The sequence below is a fragment of the Agelaius phoeniceus genome, chromosome 12 (assembly GCF_051311805.1).
Source record: "Agelaius phoeniceus isolate bAgePho1 chromosome 12, bAgePho1.hap1, whole genome shotgun sequence".
In the NCBI taxonomy this organism is placed as follows: Eukaryota; Metazoa; Chordata; class Aves; order Passeriformes; family Icteridae; genus Agelaius; species Agelaius phoeniceus.
Window position 1 is genome coordinate 21,009,767 of NC_135276.1, and position 13,538 is coordinate 21,023,304.

Here is a 13,538-nt window from a genome sequence, read left to right on the forward strand (position 1 = left end):
GCCCTTGCCAGGGGAGTGTGTGCGGAGCCCCGCGGGGTCAGCGCCTTCCCCGCCCGCCTTGGGCTGGGCTCCTGCTCCTGCCCCACCTCTGCCGGCGCTCCCAGAGCTGTTCCTTCCCCACCGACACCGTCTGCCCCTTTCCTCTGTGCCGGCGCCCTTTGGACATGTGCGATCCAAACAGGAGCAGGAGGAGGAGGAGGAGGAGGAGGCAGCCTGTGGGTGGCAGGAGCAGGGAGCTGGGGAGCGTTCCTGCTCTGCCATCCGGTAACTGCCTGAGCTTGCAGCAGGGGACCGCTGCAATTTGCAAAGCTGGTTCCTGGCACACCCTGAAGATCAATAATCTACTTAGCTGAAAGTTTGCTGGATCTCTGTTCTGCCCTGCATTTTCTCCCGTCCCTTGATTGGAGATTTCTTTTGGATTCCTTTCCTTCAAGTCCTTCAGTCTCCTCTCAGGAACCCTGTGCTCTGTTCATCCCATTTTCTCAGGGTTTCAATCTCTGAAATCTCTTCAGAGATATCTTTTGGATTCCTTTCCTTCAGTCTCCTCTCAGGAACCCTGTGCTCTGTTCATCCCATTTTCTCAGGGTTTCAGCCTGTCCTGTGCTGCTTCCTTCGGGTGTTGTGCACCTGGGGCTGCCCACAGCCACACGAGATGCTTCAGCCTGAGATATCCTCTCTGCTCCAACCTGCCACATCCCCTCACTGCCACATCCCCTCACTGCCACATCCCCTCACTGCCACATCCCCTCACTGCTCTGGCCGGGGTGTGCAGCAGCCTGGGGACCCGTGTGACAGGCCAGTGAGGGCAGGAGGTGACAGTGCCATCGGAGTCACAGCCCTGACTGTGTCCCCACCTCCAGCCTGTGCAGGAGTGGGGGATGCAGAGCTGTCCCCTGGAGAGATGCTGCTCTGGGAGCCCTGGGAGAAGAAAGGCTTCTCCTCCAGCATCACTGGGAGAGCAGAACTGTGGAAGTGGGTGTGAGGGACAGCACAGCTTTGCCTGCCCTGAGTCATCCCACATCCTGGAGCCACTGGCATCCAGAGCAGTTCTCAGCTTCCTTCCCACCTTCCTTAGGCAGCCGCCTGCTGGGCCCATCTGACCCTTCAGGCTCAGTAATCCTTACCCACAGCCCGGGGTGCTTCTCCCCGTGGGGTGCTTTCCCCTGGATTTTTGGCAGCTCTCCCTGTGGCTGTGGCGCCCAGGAAAGGGTTACAGCTCTCCAGCTCTGAACGTTTCAGTTTGCTTTGTTCAGTGCAATGCATATTTCATACGCTCAGCTTCCCAGCTGGCAGAGGCCTGGAAACCCTGCAAGCTGTCGGGTATTGTCTCTCTCCTTCTCCCCTTGTTTGTTTGTTGGCTTTTTCGGGTTGTCATTTTTGTTGGATTTCTCTTTTTTTTTTTTTTTTTTCTTTTTCATCTTTCCCAAATTGCTCTCTCTCACCAAAGCCCAGCCCTGGTGCTGACAATGGGGGGCTATCAATAGCTAAATGGCTTCCCAGCTGTAGCCGAGGCAGGGCTGCAGCCAGGGCTTTCATGGCCAGCAATTTCCTCGCCGAGGCTGCAGAGGGAGCGTGGGGCCGGGCGGCTGGCAGGAGCTGGCAGCAGGAGGACGCTGTGCCACGGGCTTGCCCCCCTTCCAAGGGCTGTCATTATCTCGTTTATCCATATGCAAGCTGTCGTGCTGGACGGGAGCGGGCTCGGCTGCGGCCGTCCCTCCCTCCCGACGGCCACCAGCATCTCTGTCCCCTCCTCCCCGTGCCCCCCGTGGCTGTGCCATCTGCTCCCAGCTCTCTGCTGCTTGCCAGCACCTCGGCGGGGCTGGGGGCAGCTGCCTCTGTCCCCCGTGGCTGTGAGCGCAGCTCTTGGCTGTTGATGTCCCTGTGGAGGGGACCAGGAGGGCTCCACCTCGCTCTGTTCATCCCAGATCTCTTCAGAGCCCCTGGGGTGGTGCCCACTGAGCTGCCAGGGTTGTCCTGGAGGACCGGGCACCCCATGGATGGTGTGGGTCAGGGTTCTTGGGTGTTCCTGTGGGATTCTCCTCACCCATCCGGGTATCCCAGAGCAGCTGGTGAGGCTGGAGCTGCTCTTCTGCAGAGGCCAGAGATGGGCACGTGCCCCCTGTGCCTGGCACTGCTGGCAATGGCCAGGTAAGGACAGGGTGTGACACCTGCCTGGGCAGTCCTGTCTCTGCCTGTCCCAGAGGAACAACTGAAGGAACACTTGGATTGTTCCTGTCTCTCCCATTCAGACCTCAGCCTAGAGCTGTTCATTCCTTGTGCTCAGTGCTCCTGCGCTTCCAGAGCAGCTCTCCTCCAGTTTTTCACTGCTTTTCCTGTCCCTGCTCCATCCCATCCTCATGTATTGGTACCTGGATGGTGAGCTTTACCTCCAGCATCCCCCTTCCATCTCCCATGAGGAGCTTTCCCTCAGCTCCATCACCCCTTCCATCAGGCAGTGTGGGGAATGTGTTATTGAAGGCAGTCTGGATTAGATCTGCAGCTTTTCTTCTCTCTTCAACCCCAACCCTCAGGATTTCTGGCACAATCCACCTTTGATAAAAACACTCTGCATTTATTCCCATTTTCCATTTGCCTCAGCTCCTTCCAAAGCCCTCTCAGTGCTGGACACTGCACTTGTGTGTGTTCCAGTTATCTTTTTTTTTTTTTTTTTTTTTTTTTTTTTTTTTTTTGCCATATTTCTCTCATCTCCTCAGGATCCTATTTTGTGTCCTGACCAAGTAATTCAAGAGTCTCCACTTTGTTGCCCAGGCTGCTTTTGTTCCTGTATAAACATTTTAGCTGCTTCTCATTGATCACATGCTGTTCCTTACTCAACTCAGGCATTGATTCCATTCTCAGATGTATTTATATCTCCTTCCTTCTTTCTGTCTGCCCTCTGGTTTGGGTTTTATTTTTAATTTGTGGCCATAGCTCTGTTTTATTTCTTCCTGGTAGTAAAATAGAGGCAGAGGTTGCAGTAGCATCATGTCCCCTCGTTTCTCAGCTGAAAACTCCTCCCATCCCAGGGACAGCCTCAATTCCAGGAGAGTATTTCCTTGCACATGGAAGTTGAATCCATCTGTCAAGAGGAACCCTTTTTCCACAGGAATTTCCTTTGAGCTCACCTTTGCCACAGCACCCTCAGGACCTCTGTGAATCTCTTTGCTGTTGTTTTGTTCTTCCATAGCATCCCAGACTGATTTGGGTGGGAAGGATGAAGCTCGTCTTGTTCATGGGACACCCTCCACTAGAACATTGCTGTTTGCAGCTGAGGGAGGGTTTGGGGTGTTTGTGGAAGAGCCCTGGGCGTGCTGGGGAGGTGCTGAAGGAGGAGGAGCTGTCTCAGTGCCAGGGCTCTTGCAGGGGGTGGCTCAGCACAGGGAGAAGCCAGAGGCTGTGGGCAGTGTTTGTGCAGTCACAGCTCATCACAGCCCCCAGACTGCACTTTTAGGGAAGGCTGAAGGAAACCAAGCCAAAGATGGGGGGCCATTAATGGAGTCCTTGCCTGCCCCAGACTCAGCTGAGGGCACATCAGGAGCCTTCCCCAAGGGGGAGAGCAGGGGCAGTGGGAAGATGTGCTGACATCTCACCTCGTTCTTTATCCCAGGGAGCCTGCAAACCACAGGGATGAGAACAGCAGCATGGAGAGCTGCTGGCATCTCTGCAACAGCGTTACACATTTAATTTATGGTGTTAATATAGATCAAGAACTTCTGTGTCCATGCAACAACTGTGGGGAGGGCTGACCTTTCCCAAACTTGGCTTGTTTTCTGTCGTGCTTTTGGGATCATCTGGAGCTGATCAGGCTGGTAACCTAAAAAATCAGTATTGCCTAAAAATATAGACAATCACTTTTGTTTTCAGTGGAGCAACATTTGCTGTAAGTAGAGGGTTGGGTTGTTTGAAAATAAGTTTCAGTGTTCCAGCTCCACTGTGCACCAGCCTTGCTTTTAAATTTATAACTCTCCAAAATGAAAAGTAAATGGATTGTGTTATTCCCAGCCCTTTTATAAAAGTTAACATTGCAAAAACAGATGTGAAATGTGGCCTCGCAGATTACAGCCTGAGCTTGGGGTTTTTAGGTTGGGGTTTTATTTTTTCCTGACTCTCTCTGTGCTGTGTCCCTGAGGAGCAGAAATCTGCCTTTTTCCAGCAGGAGGAAAATTGTTCTGTGTCTAAATTGCCTCCTGCCAGGCTTGTGTGGATGCTGCAGGACACGGAGCTCCAAGGAACCATAATGCCTTTACAAAACCAGGCAACTTAGCAGGGAATTTTTAATTAGGAATGTGCAGGAAAGTTCAGATTGCCTGGGAATTTGGTAATGCTCTAACACACCTCCCAGTCCTAGGACATCCATTGCAGTGTGGCCCTGGGAGATGGTGATTATGGGCACTGGCAAGCAGGTTTTATCTGCAGCTTCCTGCAGGAGGCAGGTGAGCACATCCTCACCTCCCACACCAGGCCTGGCTGTGCTGGCATCTCCAAAAGCAGAGTCTGGGCCAGGCCTGGGGCTGCCCTGCTCTCTGCAGGTCAGCAGGGGCTGAGCTGTTGGATGCTGTGTTCAGCCTGGAGCAAAGGAGGCTCAGGGGGCCCTTGTGGCTCTGCACAGCTCCTGCCAGGAGGGGACAGCCACAGGGGCTGGGCTCTGCTCCAGGGAGCAGGGACAGGAGGAAAGGGAACAACCTCAGGGTGGACATCAGGAAGAATTTTGTCATGGAAAGGGTGTCAGGTATTGGCAGGGGCTGCCAGGGAGGTTTGGAGTCCCCATCCCTGGAGGTGTCCAAGGAACACCTGGAGGTGGCACTGAGTGCTGGGGACAAAGTGGGCACTGGGCACAGATTGGACTCTGTGATCCTGAGGCTCTTTTCCAGCCTCAGTGATCCTGGGATTCTGGGACAAGGCTCTGGGCCACCAAAGCCTTGCAGGGGTGATGGAGGGGACAGGGAGGTGTCTGGAGGGGCTGGTGCAGTTAAGGTCCAGCAGAGGAGTGGAGAGCCTGACTTGTGGTGCAGGACAGGGCTGGAGCAGTCCTTCAGGCTTTGTTGTATCATTTCCTGTGCTCTGATATGTTAAAAAAGCCCAACAAACACCAGGAAGAAGTGACTTCTCTGGCAGAAGAGGTAAAAGGGCTCCGTCACTTCCATAAACCTCACATACATAAATTATTGTCTTCTATTAGTCACTTTAGGGCTCAGTTGCTTAATTATTTTGATCACAGTAATCATTTATTTACAAGGTGGGGAAAAATGCCAAGCACTTCCAAGCTGAGCAGCACAGCAGGGAGGAGGCAGGGCTGCAGAAGCATTTATTTCCTCCCCACAAGTCAAAATGCTTTTGCCTCATGGAGTTATAAGCTCCTTTTTGAGGTCCCTGCTGATCCACAGCCTTTGGTTCTCCCCCAGGAAAGAGGTTCTGCAAAACCAGCTTCAGGTCCCTGTGCAGGAGAAGGCTCCAGGGAGAGCTCAGAGCCCCTTCCAGGGCCTAAAGGGGCTCCAGGAGAGCTGGAGAGGGACTGGGGACAAGGGATGGAGGGACAGGACACAGGGAATGGCTTTAAACTGAAATTGGGAGAGCTTAGATGGGATACCAGGGAGAAATCCTTCCCTGTGAGGGTGGGGAGGCCCTGGCACAGGTGCCCAGAGCAGCTGTGGCTGCCCCTGGATCCCTGGCAGTGTCCAAGGCCAGGCTGGATGGGGCTTGGAGCAACCTGGGATAGGGAAAGGTGTCCCTGCCCATGGTGGGACTGGATAAACTTTGAAGTCTCTTTAACCCAGACACTTCCATGACTGTGAGTATTTGGGAGGTGAAGGGGAAAGGAGGCATCTGGTAGAGTTTAAGTGGATCTCTCAGAAACCTGTTTGCAGCCTGAAGGTGTTTGGGTTTTCTCCTAAAAGTCCCTAGCCCAAGAACATGCTCTCACCTCCTCAAACCTCACCTTCAAACAAACCTCCCCTTCCAGCTTCCCCTCTGTGTCTCCCACATGTTCCTGCTTAGGAATCCACCATGCCTCCCCTGCTTCCCAGAGAAGGACAGGCAGCTCTGAGCCTCCCCTAATTCCATGAGATCCATTAGAGCTGCGAGCTGCAGCTCCCGGCGGGGCAGAGACCGCAGGAAACAAACCAACAAACGGCCCCTTTGAACAGACCCAGGGCCCTGTGCCAGCCAGGGATTCCCAGCTCTTTACAAACCACCCTCCTAATAAAGAGGGAAAAGGGGAACGGGGAGAGGGGGAAATATGCATTTTCTAATCACCCAGATTTAGGCCTTCAAAGGATTTATTACAACCTTTTTATTTCCATGCGTGGAAAATGGAATCTTATCTCGTCAGCTGGCTGGTCCAGCTCGACTGGCTTTAGAGGAGGGAGCTCTCTAACAACCTTCAGGGCCACGCTGTGCCTGGCTGTTAAACTTGCTGGAATGCATTAAAATATGGCCCTGGGAGAGGGGGAGATCCATGCACTCAGCAATGTGATGCCTTCAGCAGCTGCTCGTGCCATGGAGCCTTGCTGGAACAACAGGAGCCACCAGGACTGGAGTGAGAGAGGAAACAGCCACCCCAGCTGTGTGCTGCCATCCCTGCTCCCAGAGCCAGCCAGCATGGTGTACCTGGGACTGCAGGGGGATCAGCTTGGAGGAGATGAATGCCATGAGCCTGGAATTGGAGTTGCTGCTGTGGGGGAGCAGTGCTGGGGCTGTTGTCTGTGCCCCTGTGCCACACTGGGAGCAGAGCTGGGTCTGTCTGTGCCACACTGGGAGCAGAGCTGGGGCTCTCTGTGCCCCTGTGCCACGCTGGGAGCAGAGCTGGGGCTGTCTGTGCCACACTGGGAGCAGAGCTGGGGCTGTCTGTGCCCCTGTGCCATGCTGGGAGCAGAGCTGGGGCTCTCTGTGCCCCTGTGCCACACTGGGAGCAGTGCTGGGGCTGTCTGACCCATGCTGGGAGCAGAGCTGGGGCTCTCTGTGCCCCTGTGCCACACTGGGAGCAGAGCTGGGGCTGTTTGTGCCTCACTGGGAGCAGTGCTGGGGCTGTCTGTGCCCCTGTGCCATGCTGGGAGCAGAGCTGGGGCTGTCTGTGCCACACTGGGAGCAGAGCTGGGGCTGTCTGTGCCCCTGTGCCACACTGGGAGCAGAGCTGGGGCTGTCTGTGCCCCTGTGCCTTGCTGGGAGCAGAGCTGGGGCTGTCTGTGCCCCTGTGCCATGCTGGGAGCAGAGCTGGGGCTGTTTGTGCCTCACTGGGAGCAGAGCTGGGGCTGTCTGTGCCCCTGTGCCACACTGGGAGCAGAGCTGGTGACACTCTGAGGGCAGCAAGCAAAATCCTATTAAGATAACGTCACGGCCTCTCTGTTTTACTGTGTGCAAGCCAGCCATAACATCATTAAATTACACAACAGGGAGGTGCCTGCTGCCAAGGGGCTCTGCTCGAGATAAGATGTGGGTTGAGCCGCTGCCAAAATTTGAGTTGATATGACAGGAAATTTGGAGCGGGTTCAAGGCTTGATTCACACCAGACATGGCACTGGGCAGGTAAATCAGGGCAGGATTGATCCCTGGGGCTGTGCAGGTACCTGGCACCGTGGAATCCTGGGCAGGATGGGGCTGGAGGGGTTTGTAGCAGACAGATTTACAGCTCTCCTTGTGTTCAGGGCTGACAAGAAGAAGCCAGAGCCTGGCAGGGTGTGTAGGTGAAGTTCAGGGAACTGTTTGCAGGTTCTCAGCTCTGCCATCCCCTCCCCAGCCCTTCTGGGGAGTGGGAAGGAGCCTGAACACCAGGACACTGCTCAGGAAGCTGCTTGTTCTGTGATGCCACAGCTGGAACATCAGGAAAAGGAGCAAGAAGAAAGAGCTGCATCATAAAACTCCACACAGCCTGTAAGGGCCCTGAAAGCAGCCTTGCTGGTCCTTCTGTGTCACCCACCACATCCCTGCCACTCTTGTCCATGGGGGCTTTGTGTCCCTTGTGCCCTTTGTGCCTGTTGTGCCCTTTTTTGTGCCTCTTCGTGCCCTTTTTTGTCTCCTTTGTGCCCTTTGCTGATGCAAGTGTGGAATTTTGCTCCAGGCCCTCCAGACCTCATGGACAGTCTGGACTTCAGCTCCATCTTTCAGATCCATGGGGAGAACTCACCCAGCACCATCCCCACCTTGCCATCACTCAGCAAAATCCCTCCCTGGCATCAAGGACTTTTCTTCCCTGCAGCATCTTCCAGGCAGGGAATTGATCCCCAACCAGGGCTCAGGAAGCCTGGGCTGTGTGTGCAGAGATCCCCTCGTCACCCCATCCTCCAGGGCAGGACATCAGGAAGGAAACACTTTAAAATGATGCCTTGGAAGCAGTTTTCTAAGGGTTTTCCATTAGGGAGGCTTTGTTTCCATCAGAGGCTGCAGAGAGCCCGCCCTGCCCTGGGACTGCCTGGCGCTCCAGCACTGCTATTACAGCTTTCCCTCGTGGCCCTGCTTCTGGCACTGCTGATTTTTGGGGTCCCAGATGGATCCTGGCCATTGCAGCAGCTCAAGTACAAAGTGGCTGGGAAAGGGGCTTGAAATTCCTGTTCCTGAGCTGTTCTCCATTGAGCAGTGTGTCCAGGCACATCCCACAGCACCCTTCCATCCCAGCACTGCCTTTGCACACCTCGGTTGTGGATTTCAACTGACAGAGAATGGGTTTAGATGGGATATTGGGAAGGATTTCCTGGCTGTGAGGGTGAGCAGGCCCTGGCACAGGGTGCCCAGAGCAGCTGTGGCTGCCCCTGGATCCCTGGAAGGGCTCAGAAAGGACCATCCCATTCCCAAGATCATTTCCTGCACATCTGCATGTGTGACCTGTCTCCCAGGAGCTGGAAGTTCCAGGATGGCAATCCTTGTTTTCATGTAACACAGGTGCTCATTCCCAGTGCTTTGGAACATCAAAAGCACCTGGATGAGCCCTTCCACCTGAGCAGAGAGGTCCTGCAGGTGGGCAGGGTGTGGTGGAGCTTGGCCAGGGCTGGAAGAGCCCGTGCTGTGGCTCCTGTGTGTCACCCTGCCTACTGTGCTGCTGGGCTCTTGGGTTTCTGTGCTGAAATGACCCCCAAGGTATCAGAAAGTCTCTTTTTCCCAGCCCCAGAAAGTCTCTTTTTCCCAGTTGAGATTTGTTGGCTCTGCTTTTCAAGGTTGTTTATTTTCTCTTACCTGTTCCATTCTTTCTCTGACCTGCTGAGATCTGTCCTGCAGGTCGGGTTGTGGCACAGTCCCTGCCCTTGGGGTGGTGTTGGCTTTTTATACTAAAAACTACCTGTGCTTTATTTACAATAATTTTCCATACCTATCCCCTATGTTAGACAGTCTGTCTCTCCTCTAAACCAATCCAAAAGTGTCACCATCACAGCAGAAGGTGGAGGACAAGAAGAAGAAGGACAGGACACGCCCAGATTCCTCCATTTTGCCTCTTGAACCCCCATTCTAAAACCCCAAAATTCTACTTTTTCACCCTGTGACAAATTAACTATCATTCTACTCAAACTCTTGTGGCTTGTAACTTCTCACACAAAGTTGGGAATTGTTTCCATGGGCTACAATGGAAGGCACAGGTGTCTGTGCCTCCGTGCCAAGGTCTCTGAGCCCCCTGCCAGGGTCTCGGGTCACCCAGGGCAGCCAGAGCAATGTGACACTGGGGGCCAGGTGCCAGGGAGCTGCACTGACTGTGTGCCTGTCCTAGGTGACCCCGGGCCTGGAGGGACAGGAGGGGGAGCTGCAGGTGAAGGGCCCCTCGGTGTTCCGCGAGTACTGGAACAGGGCCAAGGAGAGCGCGGACGCCTTCACGCCCGACGGATGGTTCCGGACAGGTATGGGAACAGTGCCCCTGGCACAGGGACAGGACGGCAGCTCTGCCTGCCTGTGAGGGCTGGGAGCTGGGAGTGCAGGCTGATGTGCTTCCATGCTGCCTCAGGAAGGGGCTTTGCCTGTCTTGGCCATGGTGAGTCACTGAGTGATGGGGGGTGTTTGGGGTCCTTTGCCCCTAAGCGTGAAATACCACTGCTTAATGTTTTCCTGGGAATTCAGCTTTGCAGACAGGTGGGATTTGTCTCAATTTACACAGGGATTGTGTCACAGAATCATTAACTACCAACTAGAGCCCCCTGAGAGGAGGGTGCACGCAGGTGGGGGTTGGGCTCCACTTCCAGGCTACCAGTGATTAGAGGAAATGGCCTCAAGCTGTGCCAGGGGAGGCTCAGGTTGGATATCAGCAGGAATTTCATAATGGAAAGGGTTGTTCCTCCCTGGCAGGGGCTGCCCAGGGAGGTGCTGGAGTCCCCATCCCTGGAGATGTCCAAGGAACAGCTGGATGTGGCACTCAGTGCTCTGGGCTGGGTGACACAGTGGGAATCAGTCACAGGTTGGACTTGATGACCTTGGAGGTCTTTTCCAACCTCAGTGATTCTGGGATTCTCTGATTTCCCCATTCCACAGCATTCCACAGCTCTGATTTCCCCGTTCCCCTCTTTACTGTGTGTTAGCAGTGCTGTGGTGGCAGGAGTCGGGCTGGATTTCTGATGCCTTCTGTGTAACCTGATTTATTGCTGGTTCCTGAAGAAGCTGTGATTTATTCTAATTGTTCTCCCGGAGCAGAGCTCACTCTGCCAGCAGTGTCACCGCGAGTCCCCAGGCCAGGCGGGCGCCGCGGGCTGGGACCGGAGCATCACCAGCCCTCACGTGGGGTGCAGGGCAATCAGCTTCAAAAATTTTTTTAGTCAACACTCCTGATGAATATTTCAGCTGCAAAGGAATAGCGTGCATTAATTATTGCAAAGAGATGTCTTTAGGAGAAAATGATTTTGAAATTCAGTTTAATTTCATTGTAATGCGCCGCAAACAGGAAGGGAGTATGTGTGTTTAATTGGCTCTCGGGGGTAAGGCCGGGAAGATGGCATGCCTTTGTCACAGGCCATTAGTGATACAGACTGCATAATGAGGGACTACAATCAGCTCACAGCTGCCGGCTCCTACGGGGAGAGAATGATATTAAATAGAAATCAGTATAAATTAAACTTAACCCTTTCGCCAACCGAGCAAAGCTCAGAGCTGGAAACAAGGGAGGGGAGCAGTGGCAGGAGTGGGGGGTTCAGGGTGAGTCAAGGGGAGCTTGGACAATCCCCCAAGCAGCCAGGTGACCTCCCTGATGTGCCCCTTCCCTCGGGTGGGAGGTTTGAACTCCCTTCCCTATCCCTACCCCCACTCTGCCTTCCTTACCTTCCTTCCCTCTCCTGCTCCATCTCTCATGGATATCAGGTCAGTGGGACTGGGTTTTTCCCAAGCCTCATTTATCCAGCAGTGCCAGGAGCAATGCCATGGCCCCATCCTCACCCTGCCTGCCCCAGCCTCATCAGCAGCCTCTGGAGATCACTCAGAGGTGGCAAATGTCCTGTGGTGGTAAAAAACCCTTGAGGGAATGAAAGGGATTGTGTCCTGTCATAGGGATTGGATCTGGAGGGTGAATTATCCCCATTAAGCACAAACTGGTTACCCTGGAGCCAAAACCATACTGACAGGATCCAACAGAGGTGAATCCAGGCTGTAATTCCCTGTACCTGACACTTCCAGGTCATCCAGGTGAGTGTTTTACAGGTGAGGCTGAATGGCAGCACAAGGTGATCCCAAAACCCCAGCCATGGCTTTCCTGACTCTGTGCCAGCCTTCTGCTCACTGCTGACCCTTGTGGTGTCCCCACCAGTGACCTGCAGGCTGAAGGTGGTGGCCAGGTCCCTCAGGGCTGGAGTTTCACAGAATTATGGAGTGAATTGGATGGGAAGAGACCTTTAAGCTCAGCCTGTCCCATGAACAAGGACGCTTTCCACCAGACCAGGTTGCTCCGAGTCCTGCCCAAAAAAAAATGGGGAAAGAAACCAGTGACTTTGATGAATTCAAGATCATGGCTCTTCTGAGAAGCCTCTGAACTCCTGGTGGTGCAGAGGGGATGTGCTGTTGCTCCCATCCTCTTTATTCCCTGGGATTTGTGCTGCTGTTCTGCTGATCCCTCCATCTCTCATTTCCATCCGAGTGAATTTGATTATTTTTATTGTATTAACGCTGTTGACAGCTGCTTAGATCAAAGTCCCCTCCAGCCATTTCCAGGGAGACTGCTGGGTTTCCACCTGCTGTCATACATCCAAGTGGCACTGAGCCCTCAGAGGCCGAGCTGAGCCCAGAGGAAAAATGCCTGTGGGCATCTGGCTGCTGTCCCTGCTGAGCCTGCCCAGCTCCTGCCCAGCTGTGCCAGGCCCTGCCAGGTGAGAGGCAGCCTCCAAACCCTCACCTGCTCCTGAGAGGGGACGAGAGGAGAAAAGAGGGAAGGAAGAGGTTTTTTAGGATGAGGCCCTGGCACAGGGTGCCCAGAGAAGCTGTGGCTGCCCCTGGATCCCTGGAAGTGTCCAAGGCCAGGTTTTGGAGCAACCTGGGACAGTGTAAGGTGTCCCTGCCCATGGCAGGGGGTGGCACTGGGTGGTCTTTAGGGTCCCTTCCAGCCCAAACCATTCCATGATCCTGTGAGCAAAATCAAACCTTGGGAACTGGAGGAAAGCAGCAAAGAAACAGCAGCTTCTGTGGTCATCCTGATATCCATCCACCATCCATCCATCCATCCATCCATCCATCATACATCCGTCCATCCATCCATCCATCCCTCCATCCATCCACCATCCATCCATCCATCCATCCGTCCGTCCATCCATCCATCCATCCATCCATCCATCCATCATCCATCCATCATCCATCCATCCATCCATCCATCCATCCCTCCATCCATCCGTCCATCCCTCCATCCATCATCCATCCATCCATCCATCCCTCCATCCATCATCCATCCATCCATCCATCCATCCATCCATCCATCCATCCATCATCCATCCATCCATCATCCATCCATCCATCCATCCATCATCCATCCATCCATCCATCCATCCATCCATCATCCATCATCCATCCATCCATCCATCCATCATCCATCCATCCATCCATCCATCATCCATCCATCCATCCATCATCCATCCATCCATCCATCATCCATCCATCCATCAATCATCCATCCATCCATCCATTCATCCATCCATCCATCCCTCATCCATCCATCCCTCCATCCATCATCCATCCATCCATCCATCCATCCATCCATCCATCATCCATCCATCCATCATCCATCCATCCATCCATCCATCATCCATCCATCCATCATCCATCATCCATCCATCCATCCATCCATCATCCATCCATCCATCCATCATCCATCCATCCATCCATCATCCATCCATCCATCAATCATCCATCCATCCATCCATTCATCCATCCATCCATCCCTCATCCATCCATCCATCCATCCATCATCCATCCATCCATTCATTCCTCCATTATCTTCCATCCGTTCATCCATCCATCCCTCCATCCATCCATCCATCCATCCATCATCCATCCATCCATCCATCCATCCATCATCCATCCATCCATCAATCATCCATCCATCCATCCATCCATTCATCCATCCATCCATCCATCCATCTCTCCATCCATCCATCCAT

At 53.8% G+C, this 13,538-nt stretch overlaps 1 protein-coding gene across 8 annotated transcripts in view; it reads left to right on the forward strand.

Moving 5' to 3' along the window:
- Positions 1-13,538, forward strand: part of ACSF3 (acyl-CoA synthetase family member 3) — a 53,915-nt gene that overhangs the window by 24,754 nt on the left and 15,623 nt on the right. For 5 of the 8 annotated variants that reach the window (XM_077184981.1, XM_054640929.2, XM_054640930.2 and 2 more), the window contains one exon: positions 9,689-9,815. The exons of the other annotated variants lie outside the window; for them this stretch is intronic. In XM_077184981.1, coding sequence (XP_077041096.1) covers positions 9,689-9,815 — 127 coding nt within the window. The remainder of the gene's footprint in view (positions 1-9,688; positions 9,816-13,538) is intronic. 8 annotated transcript variants of the gene reach the window in all.